Source organism: Aythya marila (genome assembly GCF_965140915.1).
Source record: "Aythya marila genome assembly, chromosome: Z".
In the NCBI taxonomy this organism is placed as follows: Eukaryota; Metazoa; Chordata; class Aves; order Anseriformes; family Anatidae; genus Aythya; species Aythya marila.
This window is the reverse complement of record NC_139080.1, coordinates 47,680,584-47,702,628: the sequence shown is the minus strand read 5'-3', so window position 1 is coordinate 47,702,628 and position 22,045 is coordinate 47,680,584. Positions and strand designations below refer to the sequence as shown.

The following is a 22,045-nucleotide window of genomic DNA, read 5'->3' as shown; positions in this document are numbered from 1 at the left end:
TCTTTATTGGGCCATAACAGTTGATGGAAGATATTCTTTTGATTTGTATCTAAATTGGATTAAGCCACCTAAATGAAATGTATTTTAAAAATTTTCAGAATACAAAGGTAATGTTCCCACAAAACTGGAAAGAAAGCATGAAACCCTACACAGGGAAAAGTCATTTTGAAGAATACGTGTTGACTTACTAATTCTTATACAATAAAAAGAAATAATTTTGCATAGGTACTTTGCTCAGGGTATCCAGTGTTATTAAAATGCTGATACTTAAACAAAACAAAGCTTCAAGAAAGGTCACATAAAAACTGAGGAATGTTTTCAAGTCAACACATGCCACTATGTTGAAAGAGAATGCTTGTTGAATTGTTGTGCAATACACTGAAAGGAAATTTTGAAATGTGCTGTATTTTATTTATTGAAATGCACAAGTATATTGCGTTCTAAAAACTGAGAAAAGAGATATATAACAAACACAAATGCCCTTTTAAATTAACATTTACTACTCCAGCAAACAGAACAGTTGTGGTCTTGGAAAAAAAAAATAATCCTCTGTATCAGCTGTGAACATCTGAAGTACTTCTGAAAATAATGACTTGACTCCAATAGTATATGGAGATGCAAGGAATGCAGGATGAAAGTCTTTTTGAACTCCCAGGTCAACACTTCATCCTGGACTGACAATTCACTTCCTGCGCTGATTTTTGATGGCTTACTTCTAGTAACAAACTTTACTTCCAGTACTACATTATCTCAAAATCTCCATTTGTGCACACACAGTGAGCTACGAGGTAAGACGCGTCAGAATAATTCTTGACCAGCTGGCCACGTGATACCTATTGAAAGGAAACTCAATTCCTCATGAAAAAGTGGTGTGCCGATGACACTGCTTGGAGTCCAACACAGCTCAAGAATCACAGAACCATTAAGGTTGGAAAAGACCTTCAAGATCATCAGGTCCAACCATCACCCTGCCACCAGTGTCACCCACTAAACCATATCCCCAGTCACCACGTCCAACCTTTCCTTGAACACCCCCAGGGGCGGTGACTCCACCACTTCCCTGGGCAACCCGTCCCAGTGCCTGACTGCTCTTTCTCAGCAGAAATGTCTCCTCATTGCCAGCCTGAACCTCCCCTGGCACAACCTGAGGCCATTCCCTCTGCTCCTATCACTGGCAATCCCTGGCAGGCCCGGCCAGCCGCGGGTCCCGCCGTCACGGCAGCCCGGCGGCAGCGCCCCGCCCAGGCGGCGCGGCGGAGGCGGCCGGGGAGGAGGGCGCCCTCCACTCCCCCCTCCTCCATCCCCTGTCCCGTCCTGCCCTGTCCCGGCCCGGCCCGGCCCGGCCCGGCCCCTCGCGGAGGATGGTGCGAGCGAGATGAGCCCCGAGCCGCCGCCAGCCCCGGACGGGGAGGACGGGGAGCCGGAGGAGGAGGAGGAGGCGGCGGCGGCGGCGGCGGTGAGGGAAGGCGGTGTCTGCGCCATGCTGCTGACGCGGGCCGGCCTGAAGGCGGGCGGCTGCGGCGCGGTGAGTGTGGGGCCGCGGCGGGCGGGGGCGGGCGGGGGCGGCGGGCGGACCCCTCCCCGCATGCCCCCACGGGGGGCTCGGCCCCGGCCGCTCCGCGGGGCCGCGGCGGGGTCGGGCGTCAGGACGGGCCTCCCGGGGGTCCCTGCCCGTGCTCCGGCAGCCAGCGGGTCGGGAGCTGCACATGCCTGCCTGAGCGTGCCTGGAAAGCCGGCTGCAGGTTGGTGACACCTCCGGAGCAGTCCCCAGCAAGTGGGGACAGGTGGGTGGCTCGTCTGCGGGCAGGGTGCTCCCAGGCCAGCAGGTCCAGCCCCTTCCCTGCTGTGGACTGTGCCTGGAGGGAGTGGGGAAGCCCGCGGGGATGCAGGCGGTAAGGGAGCAGATGGACGGGGTGTTGTTTCTGAAGGGGTGCGAATACAAAACCGGGCAAAGTCCTGTAATAGATCTGTTTCTATAAGTTGGAATCGCTGAAATTGTATTTGCGGCCCGGCCTGCTAGTTGTTAGTGTTTTGAGACTAAATTCATGCTCGTTTGTTCCTGAGTGGTGTATTTCATATTTGTTTACTCATAAAATATTTTCTGAAAGCATTGTTGGTGCCAAGAGTTTATAAACAATATTAAGTTGATATCAGGGAGCCAGTGTCTGCTACATGTGTCACCCATCCTGCCCTCATCTCCCCCACAAATCAGAATCTCTAGCAATGGAGAGAGGATAGCTTTCTGTTTTACATTTATGTTATGTTTATGCATGCATTTCATAAAATCACAGAAACACAGAATGGCTCAGGTTGGAAGGGAGCTTAAAGATCATCAAAGTCCAAACCCCTGCCATGGACAGGGATGCCACCCACTAGAAAGAAGTTGCTCAAAGCCCCATCCAGCCAGGCGTTGAACAATTCAAGAGATGGGGCATCCACAGCTTCTCTGGTCAGCCTGTGCCAGTGCCTCACCACCCTCTGAGTGAAGAATTTCCTACTAGCATCTAATCTAAATTTATCCTCTTTTAGTTTAAGACCATTCCCCCTTGACCTGTTATTATCTACCTGAGTAAAGAGTCCTCCATCTGTTTTTATAAGACCCCTCTAAGTACTGAAAGGTTGCAGTGAGGCATCCCCAGAACCTTCTCTTCTCCAGGCTGAACATCCCCAGCTCTCTCAGCATAGGAGAGGTGCTCCAGCCCTCTCATCATCTTTGTAGCCCTTCTCTGGACTCTCTCTAATAGCTCCACATCTTTCTTTTGCTGGGGCCACTGACCTGGATGCAGTACTCCAAGTGGGGCCTCACAAGGGCAGAGCAGAGGGGAGCAATCACCTCCGTTGACCTGCTGGTCACACCTTTTTTTCATGCAGTAATATTTGTAATAGCTCTAGCTGACCATTAATGTTACAGTGTTAATGTGGTACCTTGGCTGGAGATTTTTTTTAATTCCTGAAGCCATCTGTTTTATATCAATATATTCTTTGTCTCTTACTCACCAAGGTTATCTGATGAAGATATGGAAGTACTTTTAATGTTTAATTAAACCCAGTGAGGATGTTAAACAAAATATTCCTATTAAATGGAATTCACTAGTCACATGAATAAGTTGTTTTATGTAAGTTAATTCCAAAGTGACTGTTTCACATTTCTTGTAACAGACCACTTCTGTATTTGAGTTTTGGTGTCACTTTTAGAAACAGTTACATTTTCTGAAGGACAGTATGGTGTCATTCAAGAAGTGCAACTGGTGTCTTGCATGATTTGCTGTTCTAGGTTTCTGTTCAGGAGTCTGGATGTGTATATGATTCAATAACCCAGCCTGAAGCTGCAATGGGAACAAAAAGCTTGCAGAGGGCTATTAGATTCTTAGTTAAAAAAAAATGTAGTCTTTCAGTACTGCTTTCAGTTTGGGTTTTATCAGCATGGATGATGTAGTGAAAGAAAACAAAGGATTATGTCAGTAAATAGAAGAGGGAAAAAAAAAAAAAAGGTGAATTTACTTAACTTTGAATAGAAGATAAGGTATGGAAGGTAGAGATAGAAGAATGAAAACAAAACAAACCAAAAACAAACAAACAAAAAAAGCTTTGTTTTCTTACTCCACATGTGAAGAGGATTAAAACAAATGGGAAGTAAATCTATAGCTGACAAAGGTGCTACCCTGTATTCCATATTAAGGGATTGAATGTTTGTCGCTAGAGGATTAAAATACCTTTGAGTACCAAAATATGCTGTGCTTTTTTTCTCTTTTATTTTCAATTTGCAAATTTAGCTTTTTAATTCTTAACTTATAAAATGATCATAGGTTTTGATTGCTTGACTTTCCCCTTGCCCCGTAGTAACGGAAAAGGGAATTTGTGTTCCTGCAGTGCATCTCCTACCAGAGAGGAAGATGCGGGGCTCTAGCCTTCTGTACTTCTGAATAGCAGTAACACAATTATACTTGTATCAGCGTAGAGTCTGCTTTACAATTTCTGACAAGTAGTCTATTTCCTTTTGTTACTGCGCTTCCTGTACCTCCCAGTTGTTCTCATGTGGCTGTCATATTGCTAGAACATGAATTCTGCAGACACATTATTGAAAGAGCTTATTCAGACTTATGTATGAGGGTCCAAGTCACGGTTTTAGATGTAACTGCAGAGATATCTTTGATACCAACTGGAGAGCAGCTCTGGCATTTGAAAGAGAAAGTTTGCATTTCGGCTTGCTGATGAGAAGTAATTACAGAAATGAAACTTTGAGTTGCTGCTTTGGTCTGTGAAGGATGTTTTTATTTTCATTTCCCTTCTGATTCTTTTGTCCTACCAGTTTGATGCAATAGACATGAAAAATATGAGCAAGTCCATTGGGCTGCGCAACGCCCAAGCTCTACCCCTCCAGGCAGAATAACAAGATTCTGCTTTTTTCTGTCATCTGTAGCCAACTTCTCACTGTTGAAAGCACTGGCTTTCTTCAAATGAAGAACTGAAATTGAAATACTGAGCAAATGACTTGTTTTGAATTGAGTTACTGGCTCTAAGTAATAAGAACAATAGTATGTTTAAGTAAATTCCATTGGAATTAAATCAGTTTCTGCTGGCTGCACTACCTCGATTTTAGTGGGATTCTGAAGTTGAAGTAAATGATGCTGAGAACATTTCGTTACTGGTTAAGCAATCTTGTTCTATCCGCATTGTGGACACTGATATTCTCCATCTCATACATTTCTGTACAAATAGTGTAAGAATTACTACTTCATTTTTATATAACCTGTTGTCAGTAAAATAATGTCCCACTAAGGAAGCGTTTTAGCAAAAACGTATGATGTTGTCTAAATAAAGTGATATTATGAAAGGAATTTCAGGTTTGGATGTCTCAAATATATGGGCTGGTATATACCCAAAGAGTTGCAGATATACCCAAAGAGTTTTTAGCCTTAGTGATAGCATTTTTCTTTCTACTACTTTGTAAAAAATGCAGTGTAATGAAACTGATGCAGCATGAAATGTTATGAGACTTCACCAAAACTGCTCCCAGTCCAGTAAGCTGGTTTCTTAAATTTCTTGCTTGTAGTAGACCTAATTGGCAGTTTGGATATCTAGTCCTTTATGCAACACTACTTTTCCCACAGAAGAAACTGTTTAAAAATGAATAATTAAAGATACATGGCACTGCTGTCTCAAGCAAGGTTATTAATGCTAAATTTTCACATCAAATTAAATGAAAGAAATGGTGTTTCTGAACCATTATCAGGCACGACTAGCTGCTGTCTTAACAAAAACAAATCATTCTTGCTTATATTCCTGCTCAGAGGTCAGTTTGCCATTGCTAATGCTTTAGGTTCTGGCAATTTGGAAGGTTTTGTGTCTAGAGAAAAGTTTGCTAGCCTGTAAGAGTAAGTACGCTTACCAAACTCTGGTTTAGTGTTTCTATTACTTTTGAACAGAAACAGAATGAGAGTAATTGTATAAATGAGACTTGGTATTTTAATAATGAGGATCCAGGCTTAACCAATGGGTAGTGAGCTTGGGTAATTGTCTATTCCATAGGGAAGCATATGAATTAACCAATTGACAATCTGTGCTTTTAAGAGAAATTTCTGTGTCTTGCATCTTTCTTCACTTTAGGAAGAAAATTTCTCAACAATAGAAAAATCAGCTTGCGGTTTGGTATTTTGTAAAATCCTGTCTATGTATTAATTCTATGAGAAATATTAAATTATAACAATGCATTGCTGCCTAAAGCCTAGCTTTTAAAATGTGGCAGGGCATATGGCAGTCCTTCTCTTGGATGTTCTTCCTGCTTTCAGTGGCGTAAGGCTCAAATGCTGAACCAGAAATGGTGTTTTCTTGCTTTATGCTCCTCAGAAGACTCCTGTTTCATTAGCTTGTCCAGACTAAACTTAAACAGAAATTCATTTCCAGGAGGGAAAATAATATGGTAAAGGATTTTACGCTCTGACAGTAAGTTATGTGAAGTTCCACACAATTTAAACCTGATGTCTTGGGTCCTGCTTTACGTAATTTCTCGTATTTTTTAAGGTATCAGTTGTCACTGAAGGCAGTGACTATTGTTTTCTCTTCACACCCTTCATGTCACACCCAGTTTAATAAATTCCAGCTGTACCTTTCATCAGATGTTTCAGCTGCTGTTAGGCAAAACATACTTCAGCATTTTCTTCTCCTACTGTGGGCTTCGTCCACCTGTGCACTGTTCAACAATATGCATTGCATAAAGCTTCTGAACAAAACAAGCAGTCATGGGATAAGGAGAATGATCTTCACATAGATGCAATAAAAATGGTTAAAACACCAGAAGCAGAGGGTTAGTAAGAACAATCAGGCATGCACATCACATGGTTGTGTAGTAGTATGGTGATAATCTTTTTCCTAACAGCGTGTCTTTGAATACATTTTTTTTTTTTTAAGCCATGGATGAACACTAATTTGGTGTCTTTCATGGAACTGTCCTATCCACGATCACATTCCTAAGTAGTCGTTCTGGATGTGGAGTTACTTTTTTTTTTTTTTTTTTTTTTTTTTTTTCATGTTTGTGGTGGATAAATTAATCTGCCATTTAATTTGTTTTCCTGACTACATCAATTTCTCCTCTTCACGATTGACATCTAGCTTTTCTAACCTGAATTGCATTGTATTCTCAATGAACTTTGTCACTTTGCTTTCACCCTTTTTACAGCTCACTTAGAATATGTTGAACTACATATATCATGGGACAGTGCAGGGACTCTGCTGGTAACTTATTTTTACTGCAGAAATTGTTTTTCTTTTTTCATTTAATTTTAAATTTTTTACCTTTTTAACATTTCTGGTAAGAGTTTGCTTCACATTCTTTTTATTTTAAGACCTTTTGGTGAGGGCCTTTCAGTGCTTACTTAAACTTTCAGAAGGCTTGTTAATACAAACGTCCTAATAGCCAACCTCTTCTGAGTGGTTTGTGGGGATAGGACAAGGGGCAATGGCTGCAAGTTAGAGCACAGGAAGATCCGCGCTGACATGCGAAAGAACTTCTTCACAGTGAGGGTGAAGGAGCATTGGAACAGGCTGCCTAGGGAGGTTGTGGAGTCTCCTTCTCTGGAGATATTCAAGGCCTGTCTGGACGACATAATCACCTGGTGATTGCTTCAGTGACAGGGGCAGCCAAGGTCTTCAGGGTGCTTTTTTTGAACTGAAGTGAATTTTTGCAAGTTCCAACAAAAGGGGCTTTTGTAGCAAACAGGTTGCAACTAAGATTGTTCCTAAATAATTCTTTCTGATCACTAGACAATAAACACTAGGAAGATGAGGGGAGCAAGGTAAACATTTAACATGCTTAGAGAGCTACCTAGGCCAAATGTACAGAGTAAAAAGCATCCATGTTTTAGTGGGATGGAGTGGTGACATAGTATTTCCCACAGTCTTCTACTAGACAAGCTGGCAAGGTATGGGCTGGATGTGGTGGCCTGCAATATGGTTATGAAATTGTCTTGACAGGTTGCATTCAGAGTGTGGTGATCAATAGTTTCTACTCATGCTGGCAGCCTGTTACTGTTCCTTAGGGATCGGTGGGATCAATGTTCCTTAGGAATCGGGCATTGCTATTCAATGTCTTCATAAATCCTCTGGATGATGGGATCAAAAGCACCCTCACAAACAGTGTGGTGAGTTGCATGCCTCATAAGGGAGAGCCATTTATGGGCTCTGGACAGGCTGGAAGTGTGGGTGAGCAAGAACTGTGTGATGTTTAACAGAGACAAGTGCAAGGCCCTGCACCTGGGACACCACCACCAAAGTGCCCAGTATAGATCTGTGAGATCTGTGTGGCTGGGGAGAAGCCTTGCCAAAAGGGACCTGGGGTCCTGGGGACAACCAGCTGAACAAGAGTTGGTGGTGGGATGCCGCAGCAATGAAGGCAAATTCAATCCTGCGCTGCAGCTGTAGGGGATGCTACAAATGGAGATCATCCCACTCTGCTCAGCACTTCTCAGGCTGCACTTGGAGCACTGTGTCCAGTTCTGGTTCCCATACTTCAAAAAGGCCAACTGGAGAGGGTTCAAAGGATGGCCATGAAAATGATCAAAGGGCTGGAGAGCCTGCCCCATGAGGAGAGACTGAAGGAGGTAGGTCTTGTCACCCTGGGGAAGAGAGTCATAGAATGGTTTGGATTGGAAAGGACCTTGAAGACCATTTAATTCCAAACCCCTGCCGTGGTCAGGGACACCTTCCATTAGAGCAGGCTGCTCAAAGTGGTAAGTGTCCCTGCCAATGAAGAAGAGAAAGCTTGGGGGAACAATATCCCAGTACTTAAAGGGTGGCTACAAATAGTACGGAGGCTCTCTCTTCACAAGAAGCCACGTGGAGTGTACAAGGGGCAGTGGTACAAGCTGCACCAGGAGAGGATTTGTCTTGATAAAATAAATTCTACGCACTGAGAACAATCAGTCACTAGAACAACCTCCCCAGGGCTGTGGTAGAAACCCCATCACTGGAGGTTTACTAGCGCAACAACACATCATCAGTAGGGTAAAACTAACCTGTCTCACGACGGTCTAATCCCAGCTCACGTTCTCTATTAGTGAGTGAACAATCCAGGTCTTAAAGACCTCAGGTCTTAAAGACCTGAGATGACATAGTGCTAGCTAATCTCATGTAAACTGTCTTTTCCCACCAAAGGTGTGACTGGTTGGTATGTTGAAGTCCCCTTTCAACCTGTGTTATTTTGTGATTCTATGTTTGTTCTGGAAAAAGCTAAAATGGTTAAATAATGATGCAGGAAAGCATACTAGTAAATGTTTGCATTTTATCGCGGACCTTGAAACTGTTGAAATTCTTGGGGAAATAGAATAAATAGCAGTGAAGGTAAATGTAGAAAGGGAGTGTGCTTTATAGTTTAGCGTGAATGTCAAAGTTCGAATGATTCAAACAGGAAAGCATGTGGAACGACAGAGAATACTGCTTGCCAACTCTTGCCCTTCCTGGATGTAGAACAACCTACTAACGTAGTCTCCTGAGATACCTTACTTTCTGGTGATGAAGAGTTATTGGGAGAAGGGGGAGAGGAGAGTGGAGGAAAGTTCCTGTAATTGTCAGTTCAGAAGTTCAACCTGAATTTGGTTGTTATCTTCCTGAGAGGTAACAAGAAAATTCAGTTTGGAAAAGGACTTCAGGTCCACAGGCCAACTTCTTTCTTGTGGCAGTTGCTGTGAGGCCAGAGTGTAGGTTGCCTAGGGCTCTTCCAGGTGTGTATTGAAACCATCTGATGACAGAGAATGCAGAAGTCAAGTATGGCTCAGTGGGCAATGGGTTCTGATGCTTAACTGCCCCGAGAGGGGAAAAAGTATGCTGTATTCATTGAACCAACTCTTTTTCTTAATCCAGCTAGCAGGGTATTGTGTCCATCATCCTTGTACAAATTTGAAAAGCTTGAAAAAGAGCTCTGGAAGATTTGAGCACTTGAGGAGTTAGAAGTGGTTTTATTCTGGAATAAATTATATACAAGAAGTAAAATCGTGAACAGTGTTTGAAAATCCATGCTGAAGTGCCTTTGCAGCCATTCAAGCAATGTTCGTTGTTTAATTACTGTTTAGAATTAATAGAGAAATATTTACGTTAAAATAGTGTGAATAAATAAATGCTACAAACCCTACCTGTGCTCCTGAAGATCTGGAGCTGGCTATAAGAATTCATATTGTGGACTATTTCATGGTGAGCTGTACTAGCTATCCTTCAAAACGACTAAGATGAAGTATTCTTACTGGTGCTGTACTGGTGCTGTATTGCTTTTTTTCCCTACTTCCCATGACCAGATCCTCACCATCTGGATTTATGATTTTGGTATCTTCTCGTGGCTTTATTTGTGTTCAACAGCTGTAGTTTGCTTTTTTTTTTTTTTAAAAAGAAAAAAAAAAGAAAAAAAAAAGGAAAAAAAAAGATTGTTTCCTAATAGTTCTCCCTCTTGGCTTCAAATTAATGTTCTGGATTCTTCTGCCACTAATAGAGGCAGGAGAAATGAAATGTTTTTCAAAATTTGTTATAAGCTAAAGAATTATAGGAAAAAGCAAAGTGTAAAATCAGAAATAGTAGATATTTTGTCAGAAATTCTGGCACTCCTGATTTTTGTAATAATTTTTAATATAACTTTAACAAATTTTTATAGTTAAAAGCATTTGAGATTATGTAATATTTTGCTCATTATTGATTATGAAGTGCAATAGCTTGACCGGCAGCTGCATTTCAAAACAATGATAGTGTTCATACATAGCTTCTCAGCCCACACACTGGGCTGTCATATGAAAATTTGTGTGGGGAGAAAATAGTCTCTTAACAGATTTTAAGACTTGCTTGGGGGCACTTAATTTGTATCATTAGAACTTTAACATTTGGCAGAAAGGGGGTGAGAGGAGTTGGTGGTGGTAGTAACAAAAACAATTTGTAGATAGACCATGCACTATTTCTGAAACTATTTACATCTTTTTATATGCAAAGAATTCAGTATGTTATCTCTGCATCTCCTAGTTCAAGAATCCTAAAGGTCTTTGTACTTCCAAGTTTACAACCACTTTTTGTGTGTCTATGTCTCAAGTTCTTTCTTTATGTAAAATGCATGCAGTTGCATCCTGTTACAAAATATTTGCCGGTATAGAAATCAACCACACCTATTGCTTTAGCAGTAGTTTCATCCTGAAATGAAGAGTGAAGTGTTTTTAGGGAGCTTTTTGTTTCTGAAACCAATAAAGAGTTTGTGGGTTTTTTTCTTTATTTTTTTTTCTTTTTTTCTCTCCAGTGGTCCAGGTTTATCAATCAAACTCTTCTGTTGTAAATAACTTGATGCGTGCTTATTAACCAAAAGCTTTTTAATGAGAATTTTTAGGACCTTCAGAAAAGAAGGGCATCAGAATTGGTATCTACGTTGGTCCATTTGACACTGTCGGTGAATTTTCCTGTTTGCATGATCAATTGCAGTTAGCTGCAGTCATTTGGACTAGTGTTTTTGAATTAGTCTAGACATTCAGGGTTTTGTAAAGAAAACTTAAAATCATAAATTACAGTCTGTGTGGGATTATTCTGGGTTGTGCCTGCGTGCACGAAAGGAGGGGTCTGGGGTGCCTGCGAGCACAGTGGGAGGGGTCCTGGTTTCCTGGGTGGGACGCTTTGACACTATATAAGATACTGTCACACAGCAATAAATTGGCTTACGGCACAGAACACTGGTCGTTGTGTCCGTTTGTCCTGGGGCTTTCGGTCGGGTTATCCTACATATGGTGACCCCGACGTGATACGAACCCCGACTTGCAACTGGTTGGCGCGAGTTAGGCGCGGCGCGAGTTAGGTGCGGTGCGTACGTGCTAGGTACGCGGGTGGCCATGGGGCCTGGAGTCGATGAGGTGGTGAGTACTGTTAAATCCTTGGCCAAGGAAGTAGGGATAACACTACGAAAGAAAGACGTACAGTCCCTCTTGTTCTGGGTGACACGCTGGAATCTGGCAAAGTCTCCTGTCCATTGCCTGAGACAGACCGTTTTAGAAACGGTGGGACGGGATTTATTTGATAGCGCCTGCATCAGGAACAAAGAGGCGCTGACTTTATTACCGACCTATGGGCCGGTGCGAGTGGTTTTGGAAAAGGTAGCCAACAAGGCATGCCTGTGGGCTACTGTGCACCGTATGCTTTTGTCCGATGGGGACAGTGAGAATAAGCAGGCTCCTATGGAGCTGCCAATAAGAAACAATCTAAAGGAAGGGTCAGAGCAGGCGAAGGAGGAGGCTTGATCGGGGGATGAAAATAATGTGGAGCAGGAGAAAGAAGAGGGTGGTAAACCTTTTGTGGCCCCCCTGTGAGTTCAGTTGGATCGTGAAGGAATAGCAACACCCAGTGCCCCTCCGGCGGAAGGGAGCACAGTACATACTTCATCGGACGGGTCCTTTTGGGGGGTAAATAAGAAGGGCTCCCTTATTCTGTTCCCTGCTGGGAGTCCAGAAGGGGCAGGGGTGGCATCTGGGCAAGCGCCGGTGTTTTTGGGCTCCCTCCGGCCGCTGCTGTATGCAGCCCCCCCCGTGTTTGACCCTGGAGAGCGGGAGGGGGGGGAAGCGCGGGTGGAGTCTTTTTCGGAGAAGCCCCTACCATGGTCCGTGTGTCGCGTTCCTGTTCCGTCGGCTGCTATGCCCCGAGAGAGAGAACGAGTGGATAGTGAGAGTTCAACAGATGAGGAGTCTCGGGATCCTCGACAGGCTACCCCGCGGCAGCCAATGCACGTCCGCGAGGAGGTGCAAAAGGCAAGAGAAAAATGGACTATTAGTGCGAGAGAATGTCTTCTCTCGGGTTGTGAAATAACGCCAAGTCCTGTGCGGATAGGGTGCTATCCTGTTTTTGCAGGGTCTCAGGGACATCAGTGGCAGCCGGTAGACTATAAGATGCTGCTACAGTTAAAAAAGGCTGTACAGGAGGGGGGATTCTCTAGCCCACAGACACAGGTTTTGTTGGATGCGGTGGCCTTGCAAGGGCCCCTGATGTTTGATTGGCAGCAGGTTGCCCGAGCCTGCCTGACAGCAGCACAGGTACCCATGTTTGAGTCTTTGCTAGAAGAGGAAGGTGAAGTGTTAATGGCGCGTGCATGGGCGAACCCCCAGGATCCTTTACATGGTATGCCTGGGGAAGCGTTGTTGGGACGGGGGAGGTGGAATACTCCACAGGAACAGCTGTTGCTGCCGCAGCCCGTGCTGATTGCCGCTGCTGATTTGGGCCATAGAGCATTAGAGCGGATGAATGCTGTAGTCAGCCCGACTCCCAGTTATCTCCATATTCGGCAAAAACCTGAGGAACACTTTGCGCGCTTTGCAGATAGAGTGCAGACAGCTGTGGCGAGCAGTAATTTACCACCGGAAGCGCAAGATGTTGTTTTGAGAGAATGCTTAAGAACGGGAGCTCTACCTGAGTTCAAGGCCGCTCTTGCAGCGCTTCCAGCTTCTGCAAGCGCGGGCGAGCTGATTGCTCGCGGATGTGCGTTTGGCAAGGCTCAGGAGATGCAGCCTCTTGCTGCTGCTCTCAGTGAGCAGATGGTTGGGGTCACATCTGCCCTCCAGGCATTTGCTCTCCAGATTCATCCTGGAGGTTGTTTTCGCTGCGGACAGCGTGGTCACGTAGCTCGTGATTGTTCCAAGAAAAGGGAACCTGTGATCGAAAAGAGCCATGTCCGTTGTTGGGTGTGTGGGCGGCCTGGCCACCATGCTCACGAGTGTTCACAACGAAAAGGGGAGGTAAAAGAGGAGAAGAGGGGGGGGCTGTCGGGAAACGCCAGCGCCGGGACGAAAAGGGACCCACCGTCTCGGCCGCAAGCGTGGGTCCCAGCCCCCATCGAGCAGGGGTGGACAAGTCCGCCGTCCAGTCTCGGGCCAGAAAACAATTGGTAAATACAGAAGCCTGGCTTGCAGGTGCATGGGCAGTGGAGCAAGGAGTGGAGATTCCCGTGCAGCTGCGGACTGCCACAGCTGAGCCCACTGTGTTCCCTCTGGTAACCGAAAGTGATGATGGACTCTCTAGCGCGAATTATCCCCTGATACAAGTTAGCTTTGACATGGGTTCTCGGCCAACTTTGCCTGCCCGAGTAGCTATTCAAGGTGTGAAGGATCCATTTCCACCGGTAGCCACTATAACCTTTTTAGTGGACTCCGGTGCAGATGTCACCTCCATTTCCGCCGCACACTGGCCTCAACAGTGGCCACTAGATCTGCTGCCTCGAGCGGTCAGTGGGGTGGGTGGTTTGGTGGAAGGTCATCGCAGCCGTCATCCAGTATTGATTCGCTGGGATGACGCTGGTGTCCGGCGGGAGGTGGGGCCTCTCAGACCCTACGTTCTAGCCATTCCTATATCTCTGTTAGGTCGTGATGCATTAGTGTTAGCAGGAGTATGCTGTGGGCTACCGGACCGCTCTGCTGTTTCCAACGCCATACGCTTACAACCTACGGTCTGCTGAGCCAGTACTCAACGGGACACTTCGTGGGTTGTTCCCGCCTGTTACTTGCCAGGGAAGGAAGCTGTCTACCATCCTTATCCATGCCACCGTGCAGGCAGGTATCAATCTGACACATGAAATACACTTGTCATCGGACGGCACCACACATGTGACGGAGGACGGAAAAGAAACCGATCTGCCGGTGGCGCAATTGTGCGGCTCCATTGACGTTTGGGACAAGGGGACAATAGCGGATGTGACCGTTCCGCCGTGGACAGTTAAGACCACGGTGCGCAATCAGTCGGTGGCCTGGTTGTGGGTGGGGCCACCGGGCCAAGCTCCTGCACCAGTGGACTTTTTCCCTGGGGATGCTTGGACTGTAAATAGCCGTGTGACAGCCCTTTATCAATCGGTCCGCATCGCGCATGTTTCGAACTCTGTTCATTGGCGTTTACCTAACCCCTATTGGTTGCTCTGTTCTCAGGAACGTGCTTGGAAGGTGATTCCAGCTAACACGACACTTGGTCTGTGCTCTATGGGTCTGCTATTGCGGCCGCATCGCACTGCTCGCAGCCCTCGAGCAACCCGAGGAGTCTGTAAAATTCCAGTGTTGTTAAAAATGAGAGATAAAAGGTCAGTTCAGTACACACAGCAAGCAAGGAGCAATCAAGAGGAAAATTTAATGATAGGGTTAATTAGAGATTTTGCAAAAATGCAGAATGTGAGTCAAGTGACCGCTTGTTTACCTATACCTAAATCCACAGGTGATTCTATACCCTGGGGTATAATCACATCACCGATACCCCAGATTGAGAAAAACAAAACAATCCAATGTGAATCAAAAACAGTCATAGAGACAGAAAGGCTGGAAGGGTTTTATAGAAAGTGTCAGATTCGCCTTTATTCTGGGTGTCAAAAGGAAAGAAATTACATATTTACGGACCTAGACAACGAGGATGGACGACTAGGGATGTGTGAGTATGATGCACCATGCACACGACAAAAGGAAAAGGTCATATGGAAGTGTAAAGAAGGTAACGAGATAGGAAGATTAGAGGGTTGGGAGTCAGCATGGACATTAAGTATACTGCAGAAATACCAATATGGAGGGAATACTCCTTGGTGTTTGCAGTGGGTAGGAAGGACGATTAATGACCAGAGTTTACTATATGAGACGGCTCAGAGGGAAACTAGTAGTCGGGAGAGGGTAAAGGCAGTCCCGTGGTGGAATTGTACACAAATATTCAATTGTGACACTGCTTTAGAAACAATATCTCTGCTCCTGGTAAAGATAGCCTTAGCCACCGGATGTGCATGCAGAGGTCTACAAGTCAACATGAGTATAACCAACCGGAATATAGCCAGCCAGACTGGTAGGGAAAAGACCTTAGTGAATTGTACATCTTCGACTATACGAAGCATGGGACATTTTGTGTGGGCCGCCAGTGATGGAACTTGGACAACTCATTTAAGTTTGGATGGCCCAGTAAAAGAAATAACTTTAGGATTGCCCACCCTTTGCCCGCTTTGGAAAAAATCTCCTCTCATAGAGAGAAGGACAAAAAGAGAAGTAAGTGAAGAAGATGATGAGTGGCAGGAACCGTCCACTGGGATAAAGATAGGATGGGTGGTAGAATCGTTGTTTGCCCTGATAGCCTCCTACCACAACAGGGAGCTGATATACAATTTGATGGGGCAAGTACATAGACTGGCCAACATAACCAAAAGGGGGTTTAAGGAATTAAATATACAGTTACAAGCCACAACAAGAATGACCCTGCAGAATAGATTGGCCCTGGATATGCTTCTGTTAAAGGAACATGGTGTCTGTGGATACCTTAAAGATAAGGTTGGCCATGGTTGTATACACATTCCGAATGTAACTGCCGATGTAGAATGTGACATATCCCAAATAGCCCAGGTAGAAGGCAAAATAAAAGAAGAGCAGCGTGACGCAGAACAGAATTGGCTGGGGGCAACTCTCGAGGGGCTAGGCTTTCATCTAGAAGGATGGCTTAAATCGCTCTTACAAACAATATTGCTACTGGTAATAGTATTATTCATTGTGATAGGGCTAGTATATGCATGTATTAAAGCAAAAATAGATAGAAGCAGTATAATGAATCGCAGCATGCTGACCATTCTCACCAAAAATCATGAAGGGTTCCCATTGCCACCACTTGCTCCTGGGACGGATATTCGTCCCTAAGTAATTATGATTAAATCACGCTTAGTGTAACGGGTTAAAGGGGGTACATTACTGCATAGAGAGGGGGGAGGTGTGGGATTATTCTGGGTTGTGCCTGCGTGCACGAAAGGAGGGGTCTGGGGTGCCTGCGAGCACAGTGGGAGGGGTCCTGGTTTCCTGGGTGGGACGCTTTGACACTATATAAGATAATGTCACGCAGTAATAAATTGGCTTACGGCACAGAACACTGGTCGTTGTGTCCGTTTGTCCCGGGGCTTCCGGTCGGGTTATCCTACAGTCTATGTGGCTCACAGATTGCTAACAGTATATCTGATTTGGAATGCTTGACTTCATTTTGGCAGGGCATGTTCCTTTCAGGATTTAAATTCTACTTTTCCAGGCTATGTCTTGAATCCAAAAGGCTATGGATTTATTTATTTTTTTTAATAGTTCAGTGCAACAAACTGTAAGCTGCATGGTGCTGCCAAAAGTGATTTGCCTATTATTTTAATATCCAAGAAATAATCCTTTAGTATCACTAGAGTAAAAATACATTTTCACAAAAGTTTTTAAAAGATTTCTGAGGGGAAAAAAAGGCATCTTTTTTGGATATGTATGTAAATCATCTTTTGGTCAACCATGTAAATCTCAGATCAAAATTGTGTGTAATAAAAGCATTCTCATTAGTAAAACAAATAAACAAAACCTGTATTGAAAGTATTGGAACAGTTGTATTGGACCAGTTTGCTGAATGCAAACCACAGCTTTTTGGTGCAATGTCACATTTAGTGTTGTAGCAGGGAGATGGAGTAAAATAAAGTCAAGGGAATGGCTGGGGAGTCTCTTACCTAATCTAGAAGAAAAGTGCTTGTCTTTTCCAGAGGAAAGTGCTGTTGAAAGGGTTCTTCAGACTTCAGTGTGATCTGTTTTAAACAAGCCCTATTCTTACTGATATTCTTACTGATTCTTGGCCAAACAAAACAAAACAAAACAAACAAAAAACCACACAAATTAAGCATATTCTTAAAATTATTATCCTATTAGTTTATATAGAAGTACTTGCAGGCTTCTTACATGAGATTTTTTTGTCTTAATCCCTTGAAATCTTTGCAATTTGGAAATTGAAAACTGTGGAAATCTACAGAGAAATGTTAATAATGCTTGAAAATTATAAGCTTCCTGCGTATAATCTTTCTAATAGGAAATAATATGATCATATCATAGACAAAAGACAATGCTTTTCTTCAAAACTTCAAGCTATGAAACATGCTGTAGTGTAGAAATATGCTTTGAATCTTACCAGGTAGAAAGAATACTATCTGTTTTACTTTTTGACAACAGAGCTTGATAAAATCTGATAGATTTAAAAATTATTAGAGATACAAACAATTAGACTGTCCTGGCAATAGGGGTTTCTTCAGTAATTTTAGTATTAGATAAGAGCACTGTACTGCTCTGTTCTAAGAAATACCAGTCCCAAGGGAGTTTTGTGGCTTTGGATTGGCTGGAAGCACTGAAAAACAATCGATTACAGGACACGTGTTAGGGTAAAAAGAAAAAGTAATTTTAGAACCCAGAAACTTAGTGAACAGTTATTATGGCAAGGGACATAGAAATGAAAGACAGGAACAATTCTTGATAATTTTGCTTCACCCAAGGGTTCTGTCCAGTTTGTCCAAAGAAAAAGCTTCTGGATTCTTGCGTGGGGATCCAGTCCTGGGGTCTTCACAGTTTCCTGTTAAAACAGCCATGGCAGGTGCTCGTGATGGTTAAGCCCAGGGCTATGTATTAACCAGCTCCTGGATGTCTAGTCTGCAGGCACTCCAAAGAATGAAATTAATCAATCATTTGTCATCAGAAAGTAGTTTTATAGACTACAAGAGCTATCTGTTCTTTGACAGTTTCAAGTGCAAAAACAGGTGCTCTTCTGGTTATGCATGTTGTCATACTTTAGGTCTAACAGCGATGCAATCTTTGTAAACCTTCTTTGCTTGCTGCTTGTGTAGATATCGGGGGAGTTAGTTTGTTGCACTATTGTAGAAGGGTTGGGAATATTGGTGTAGAGGAACGAGTCCTAAAGGCACAGTGGAAGTGAAAGCGGCTCAAGACAATGTCAGAATGGGAAAATAATTTTCTTTTGTCAGCAACAGTTTGAGGGAGCAAACTTTTTGAACTTCCTTGGACATCGTTAGTCATTTCATAATAATTTTTCTCCACCCTTCTTCAGCTTACTGTTGTTCCCAAGGGTTTGGTAGTAGGTCATCCTGAATGCTAGTTATACTCAAAATACATTTGCAAGATATCTTTGAACATGTAATGAGCTGGATGCGTACAAACTCTGTATTTTTTTTTATTTTTCTAGCAACAAGGTATTGGTCGGCCAAGTGTATACCATGCTGTGGTGGTCATCTTTCTAGAATTCTTTGCCTGGGGCCTCTTGACAACTCCAATGTTAACAGTAAGTATCACTGATCAGCTTCTTGGAAGTAATAACAAAAGTTAATTTGTTAATTCCTAGGGGTCATGGTTTTAATTTGTTTTACACTTCCAGCTTACCTTGTTAACTGAATTTCAGGAGTCTGAACATTCTTCACCATAGAACAGTGTTATACTACAGTTGAGATGCAGCAAGATTAAAAGATAGTCAAAATATATTACTACAATACAGTACTACACTCTTTGTGTAAATCTGTGTAATTCTAGGTACTACTAAGTAGCTTTTGTTTTCCTTTTGGAGTAACTCAGTGGACTGACGAAAGGCTCTCTGTGGAGATTTTGGCTTTTTTAATGACTTCATAGTTCAATTGATCTGCCAGTCACAACAATTGTATAAACTATACATCTCATAGTTATCTTTGTTTTCTACTGAGGTTGGTTGTTTTACCAGTAAGTAACTTGGAGTAAAATGTAAAGGCTTTTATATAATAAGTAGATTTAAAAACATACTCAATCTGTTCTGAAATGCAGCTGAATAGGTAAATTTTCTAGATTGAATGGATAATTTGAGTGTTTTACCAAAGCAGTAACAGGATATGAAGCCTTTTATCTGAAGATGTGGATCTTATTTATTCATTGAAAACGGGCCTGCCTAAGAGAAACAGTCAATTTTTTTTTTTTATCAGATAATAACAGAGAACAATTTGAATACATGACCATGAGGGTTTTGTTGGATTTGAAGACCTTGTTATTAACTGTTTTCTACTTCCCCAATCTCCAAATTGACTGTATCACTTTTAAAAGGAAATAATGCACTGATTTTTAAAAAATATAGTTTATTAATAAAAATGTTCATATAAACAGATTTTCATAAAGCAGGTGTCCCACTAAATCAGGTGTCCCACTAAATTGCTGTCCTGTCTTGCCAGCATGAAAATATGGAGAAATTTAGTAGGTGGTCCTTTTTTTTTTTTTTTTTTTTTTTTTTCCCCCATTGCTTTTTAACCAAAAGTGCTCAACTTCAAGTTGCTCTAGTGCGGCACTTCTTGTTTAAAGGGGTAATGTACAAATAGTAACTTTTTCTCTGTGTTCAAAAACACAGTTCTGTATTCTTACTGATCTTTTTATTTTTAATCAGCATATCACTCACTGATAGGCTGCCATTTGATTTAAACCATTTTGAATCTCACTTGATACTCTATGCACGTATGATACAGAGGAGTGTAACTTACCTCAGCTTGCTGATCAGTAGTACTGTTGAATAGTACTGGAGGCCGTGTAGAACCTTCTTGATCCAACTTTTGAATGGGCAGCTTGCTGGCTTTGCTCAGGCAGTTTTGTCTGGAATGAAGAAAAGGGCAGAAATGGAAATATCTGGCCTGGTGATCAAATCTAGTGATCACTCTTATTTTTTTATTTTTTATTTTTTTTTGACTTGGAGAATCAGGATGCAACCTCATTCTCACTGTGTAGTCAGATTAAAATGACGTCTTATACTTTATTATATTAAATTTCTGCACTTTAGCTGAGATTACTTAAATTTAGTAAAAGTGCTTTAGATTGCATTTCACTTTGATATCTGTTTTTTCAGTGAAGCTGTACTGTTTGTTACATGATACTATACTTAAACAGTTCAGATCTTTTGTTGTTTATAAAACACGTGAAGAATATTCTGCTCACAGAATGCCCAAAGCTTATGTGCAGTACTCTTGTATTTGGACTTGTAGTCTTACGTTAGTAAATCACCATAATCACATTAATCTCTTAATGCCATACACTATCCTTAGTATAATCTTTTATTTTGTATATTGGTATTAGTAGCAGTAGAACTTGAGTTAGGAACTCCTCCCTTCAAGTTTGTAGGTTTATATTTTTCTTTTCTATAAAATAACATAACTTAATTTCAAATGCTAGAAGCAATAACACCAGTGGTTACACCCTAGCAAAAATACTGGGAAGTACTTTACAGAAAAGTAGATTTGATTCAGTGAGTTTCCTGGCTTTTTCTCTTTCCCTCTTCCACTCTATCCTTTTCTTCTTTCTTTTTTTTTTTTTTTTTTTTCTCTCTTGTGGCCTTCCCTTCCTCCTCCCCCCAGTTTTTTTTTTTTGTTTGTTTGTTTTAAAGAAGACATCTGCTTTCTAGAGTGGCTTTCTAGATCTCTACCTTGAACCATGACTGTTTTTTCTCCATTCACATCAACAGGAAAACAGGTTAAAAAATCTGTTTTGAATACCTAAACAGAAGATGATACCAGAAAGAAAAAGGGGTATTAAAATAGAATTATCTGACCACTGTTTAATGTGGGAACAGCTGCCTTTGTTAAATCTGTGAAACCAATGGTTGAGAAAGTCGGTTATCCTTGAAAAATTGTGTTGGTGTTTTTCAGTGACACTAAAGTACTGTGCTTTTTTTCAGGCTAGTGATTTTCTTGATATACACGTAAATAAATGTAGTTATTGATGCTTTGGCCTATAAATTAAAAAAAAATCATTTATAGATAAAAACAGCAAATGAATTTGAAATGTACATGTGTGTATGCACTATGGTTTTTGCAGTAACTTTTCAAATTCACACAGTAGCACATGTGAGGGTTTTTAACTCTTCCATAGTTATGGCAAATCTGTTTAGTATAGATTAATGTGCTTGCCCTTGAATTGAAGCTGCCGTTAATGCACCTCAAATTAATTCACAACCATAGTTAAAGAATGCATAAGGCACTCAGATCTATTGCTAGTATATGCATCTATTTGTTCATTGTGTTTCTAGCTGTATGACTATTCAGTATCTGCATTTTGTGCTCATGACAATAAGTTGGGATCTGCGCTTTCTTCCTTTCTTTTTTTTTTTCTGTCACGAAATCACTCTCAGGGCTGTGGTAATTACTTTACATGGACTGGGTAATATGCGTAATTGCAGGGGGACAGGGAGAGGTGGAGTCAAAGGGTACATGCAATTTGGAAACAATATTCACAATTGCCCAAGAAGGCACTATATAAATAGCTCTGTTTTACTTGAAAGAATGTGTCAGAATTCATTTTTACTTCTAATTAGTAACGATGATAGAAATAAATTTTTGAAGAAGTTATCTGTCAGAATTCTATGGGTGCCACATGGAGATGTTTTTTCTCATGTCAACCCCTTTTCTGAGCAGAGTTCCCCAAATCAAAACATTTATGCTGTCCTATACAGTCTACTTCAAGAGAAAAAATTATGCCAGTGTATTCTTGGAAAACCTTGTCAATATTTTCCTATGAAGATAGGTAGGAGTATAGCTCTGGGGTAAGATACATTTTTAACAAGTCTCACTGTAGCTGTTCTGTTTTACAAATCCAGATTAAACCTTGAAGCAATTTTCTCCTTTCTCTCATAATTCAAATACTTTTGTTTGTTTGTTTGTTTGATTTTTCTCCTTTAGGTTTTACACGAAACATTTACCCATCATACGTTTTTAATGAATGGTCTTGTTCAAGGTGTTAAGGTAGGATTGTTTAAAAAC

The 22,045-nt window shown here is 42.2% G+C and overlaps 1 protein-coding gene across 1 annotated transcript in view; it reads left to right on the top strand.

The window, feature by feature from the left end:
• Nucleotides 1-1,281: 1,281 nt before the first annotated feature.
• Nucleotides 1,282-22,045, top strand: part of MFSD14B (major facilitator superfamily domain containing 14B) — a 36,459-nt gene continuing 15,695 nt past the window's right edge. The window contains exons 1-3 of the mRNA XM_082782609.1: nt 1,282-1,525; nt 18,475-18,570; nt 21,965-22,027. Coding sequence (XP_082638735.1) covers nt 1,376-1,525; nt 18,475-18,570; nt 21,965-22,027 — 309 coding nt within the window. The 5' untranslated portion in view covers nt 1,282-1,375. The remainder of the gene's footprint in view (nt 1,526-18,474; nt 18,571-21,964; nt 22,028-22,045) is intronic.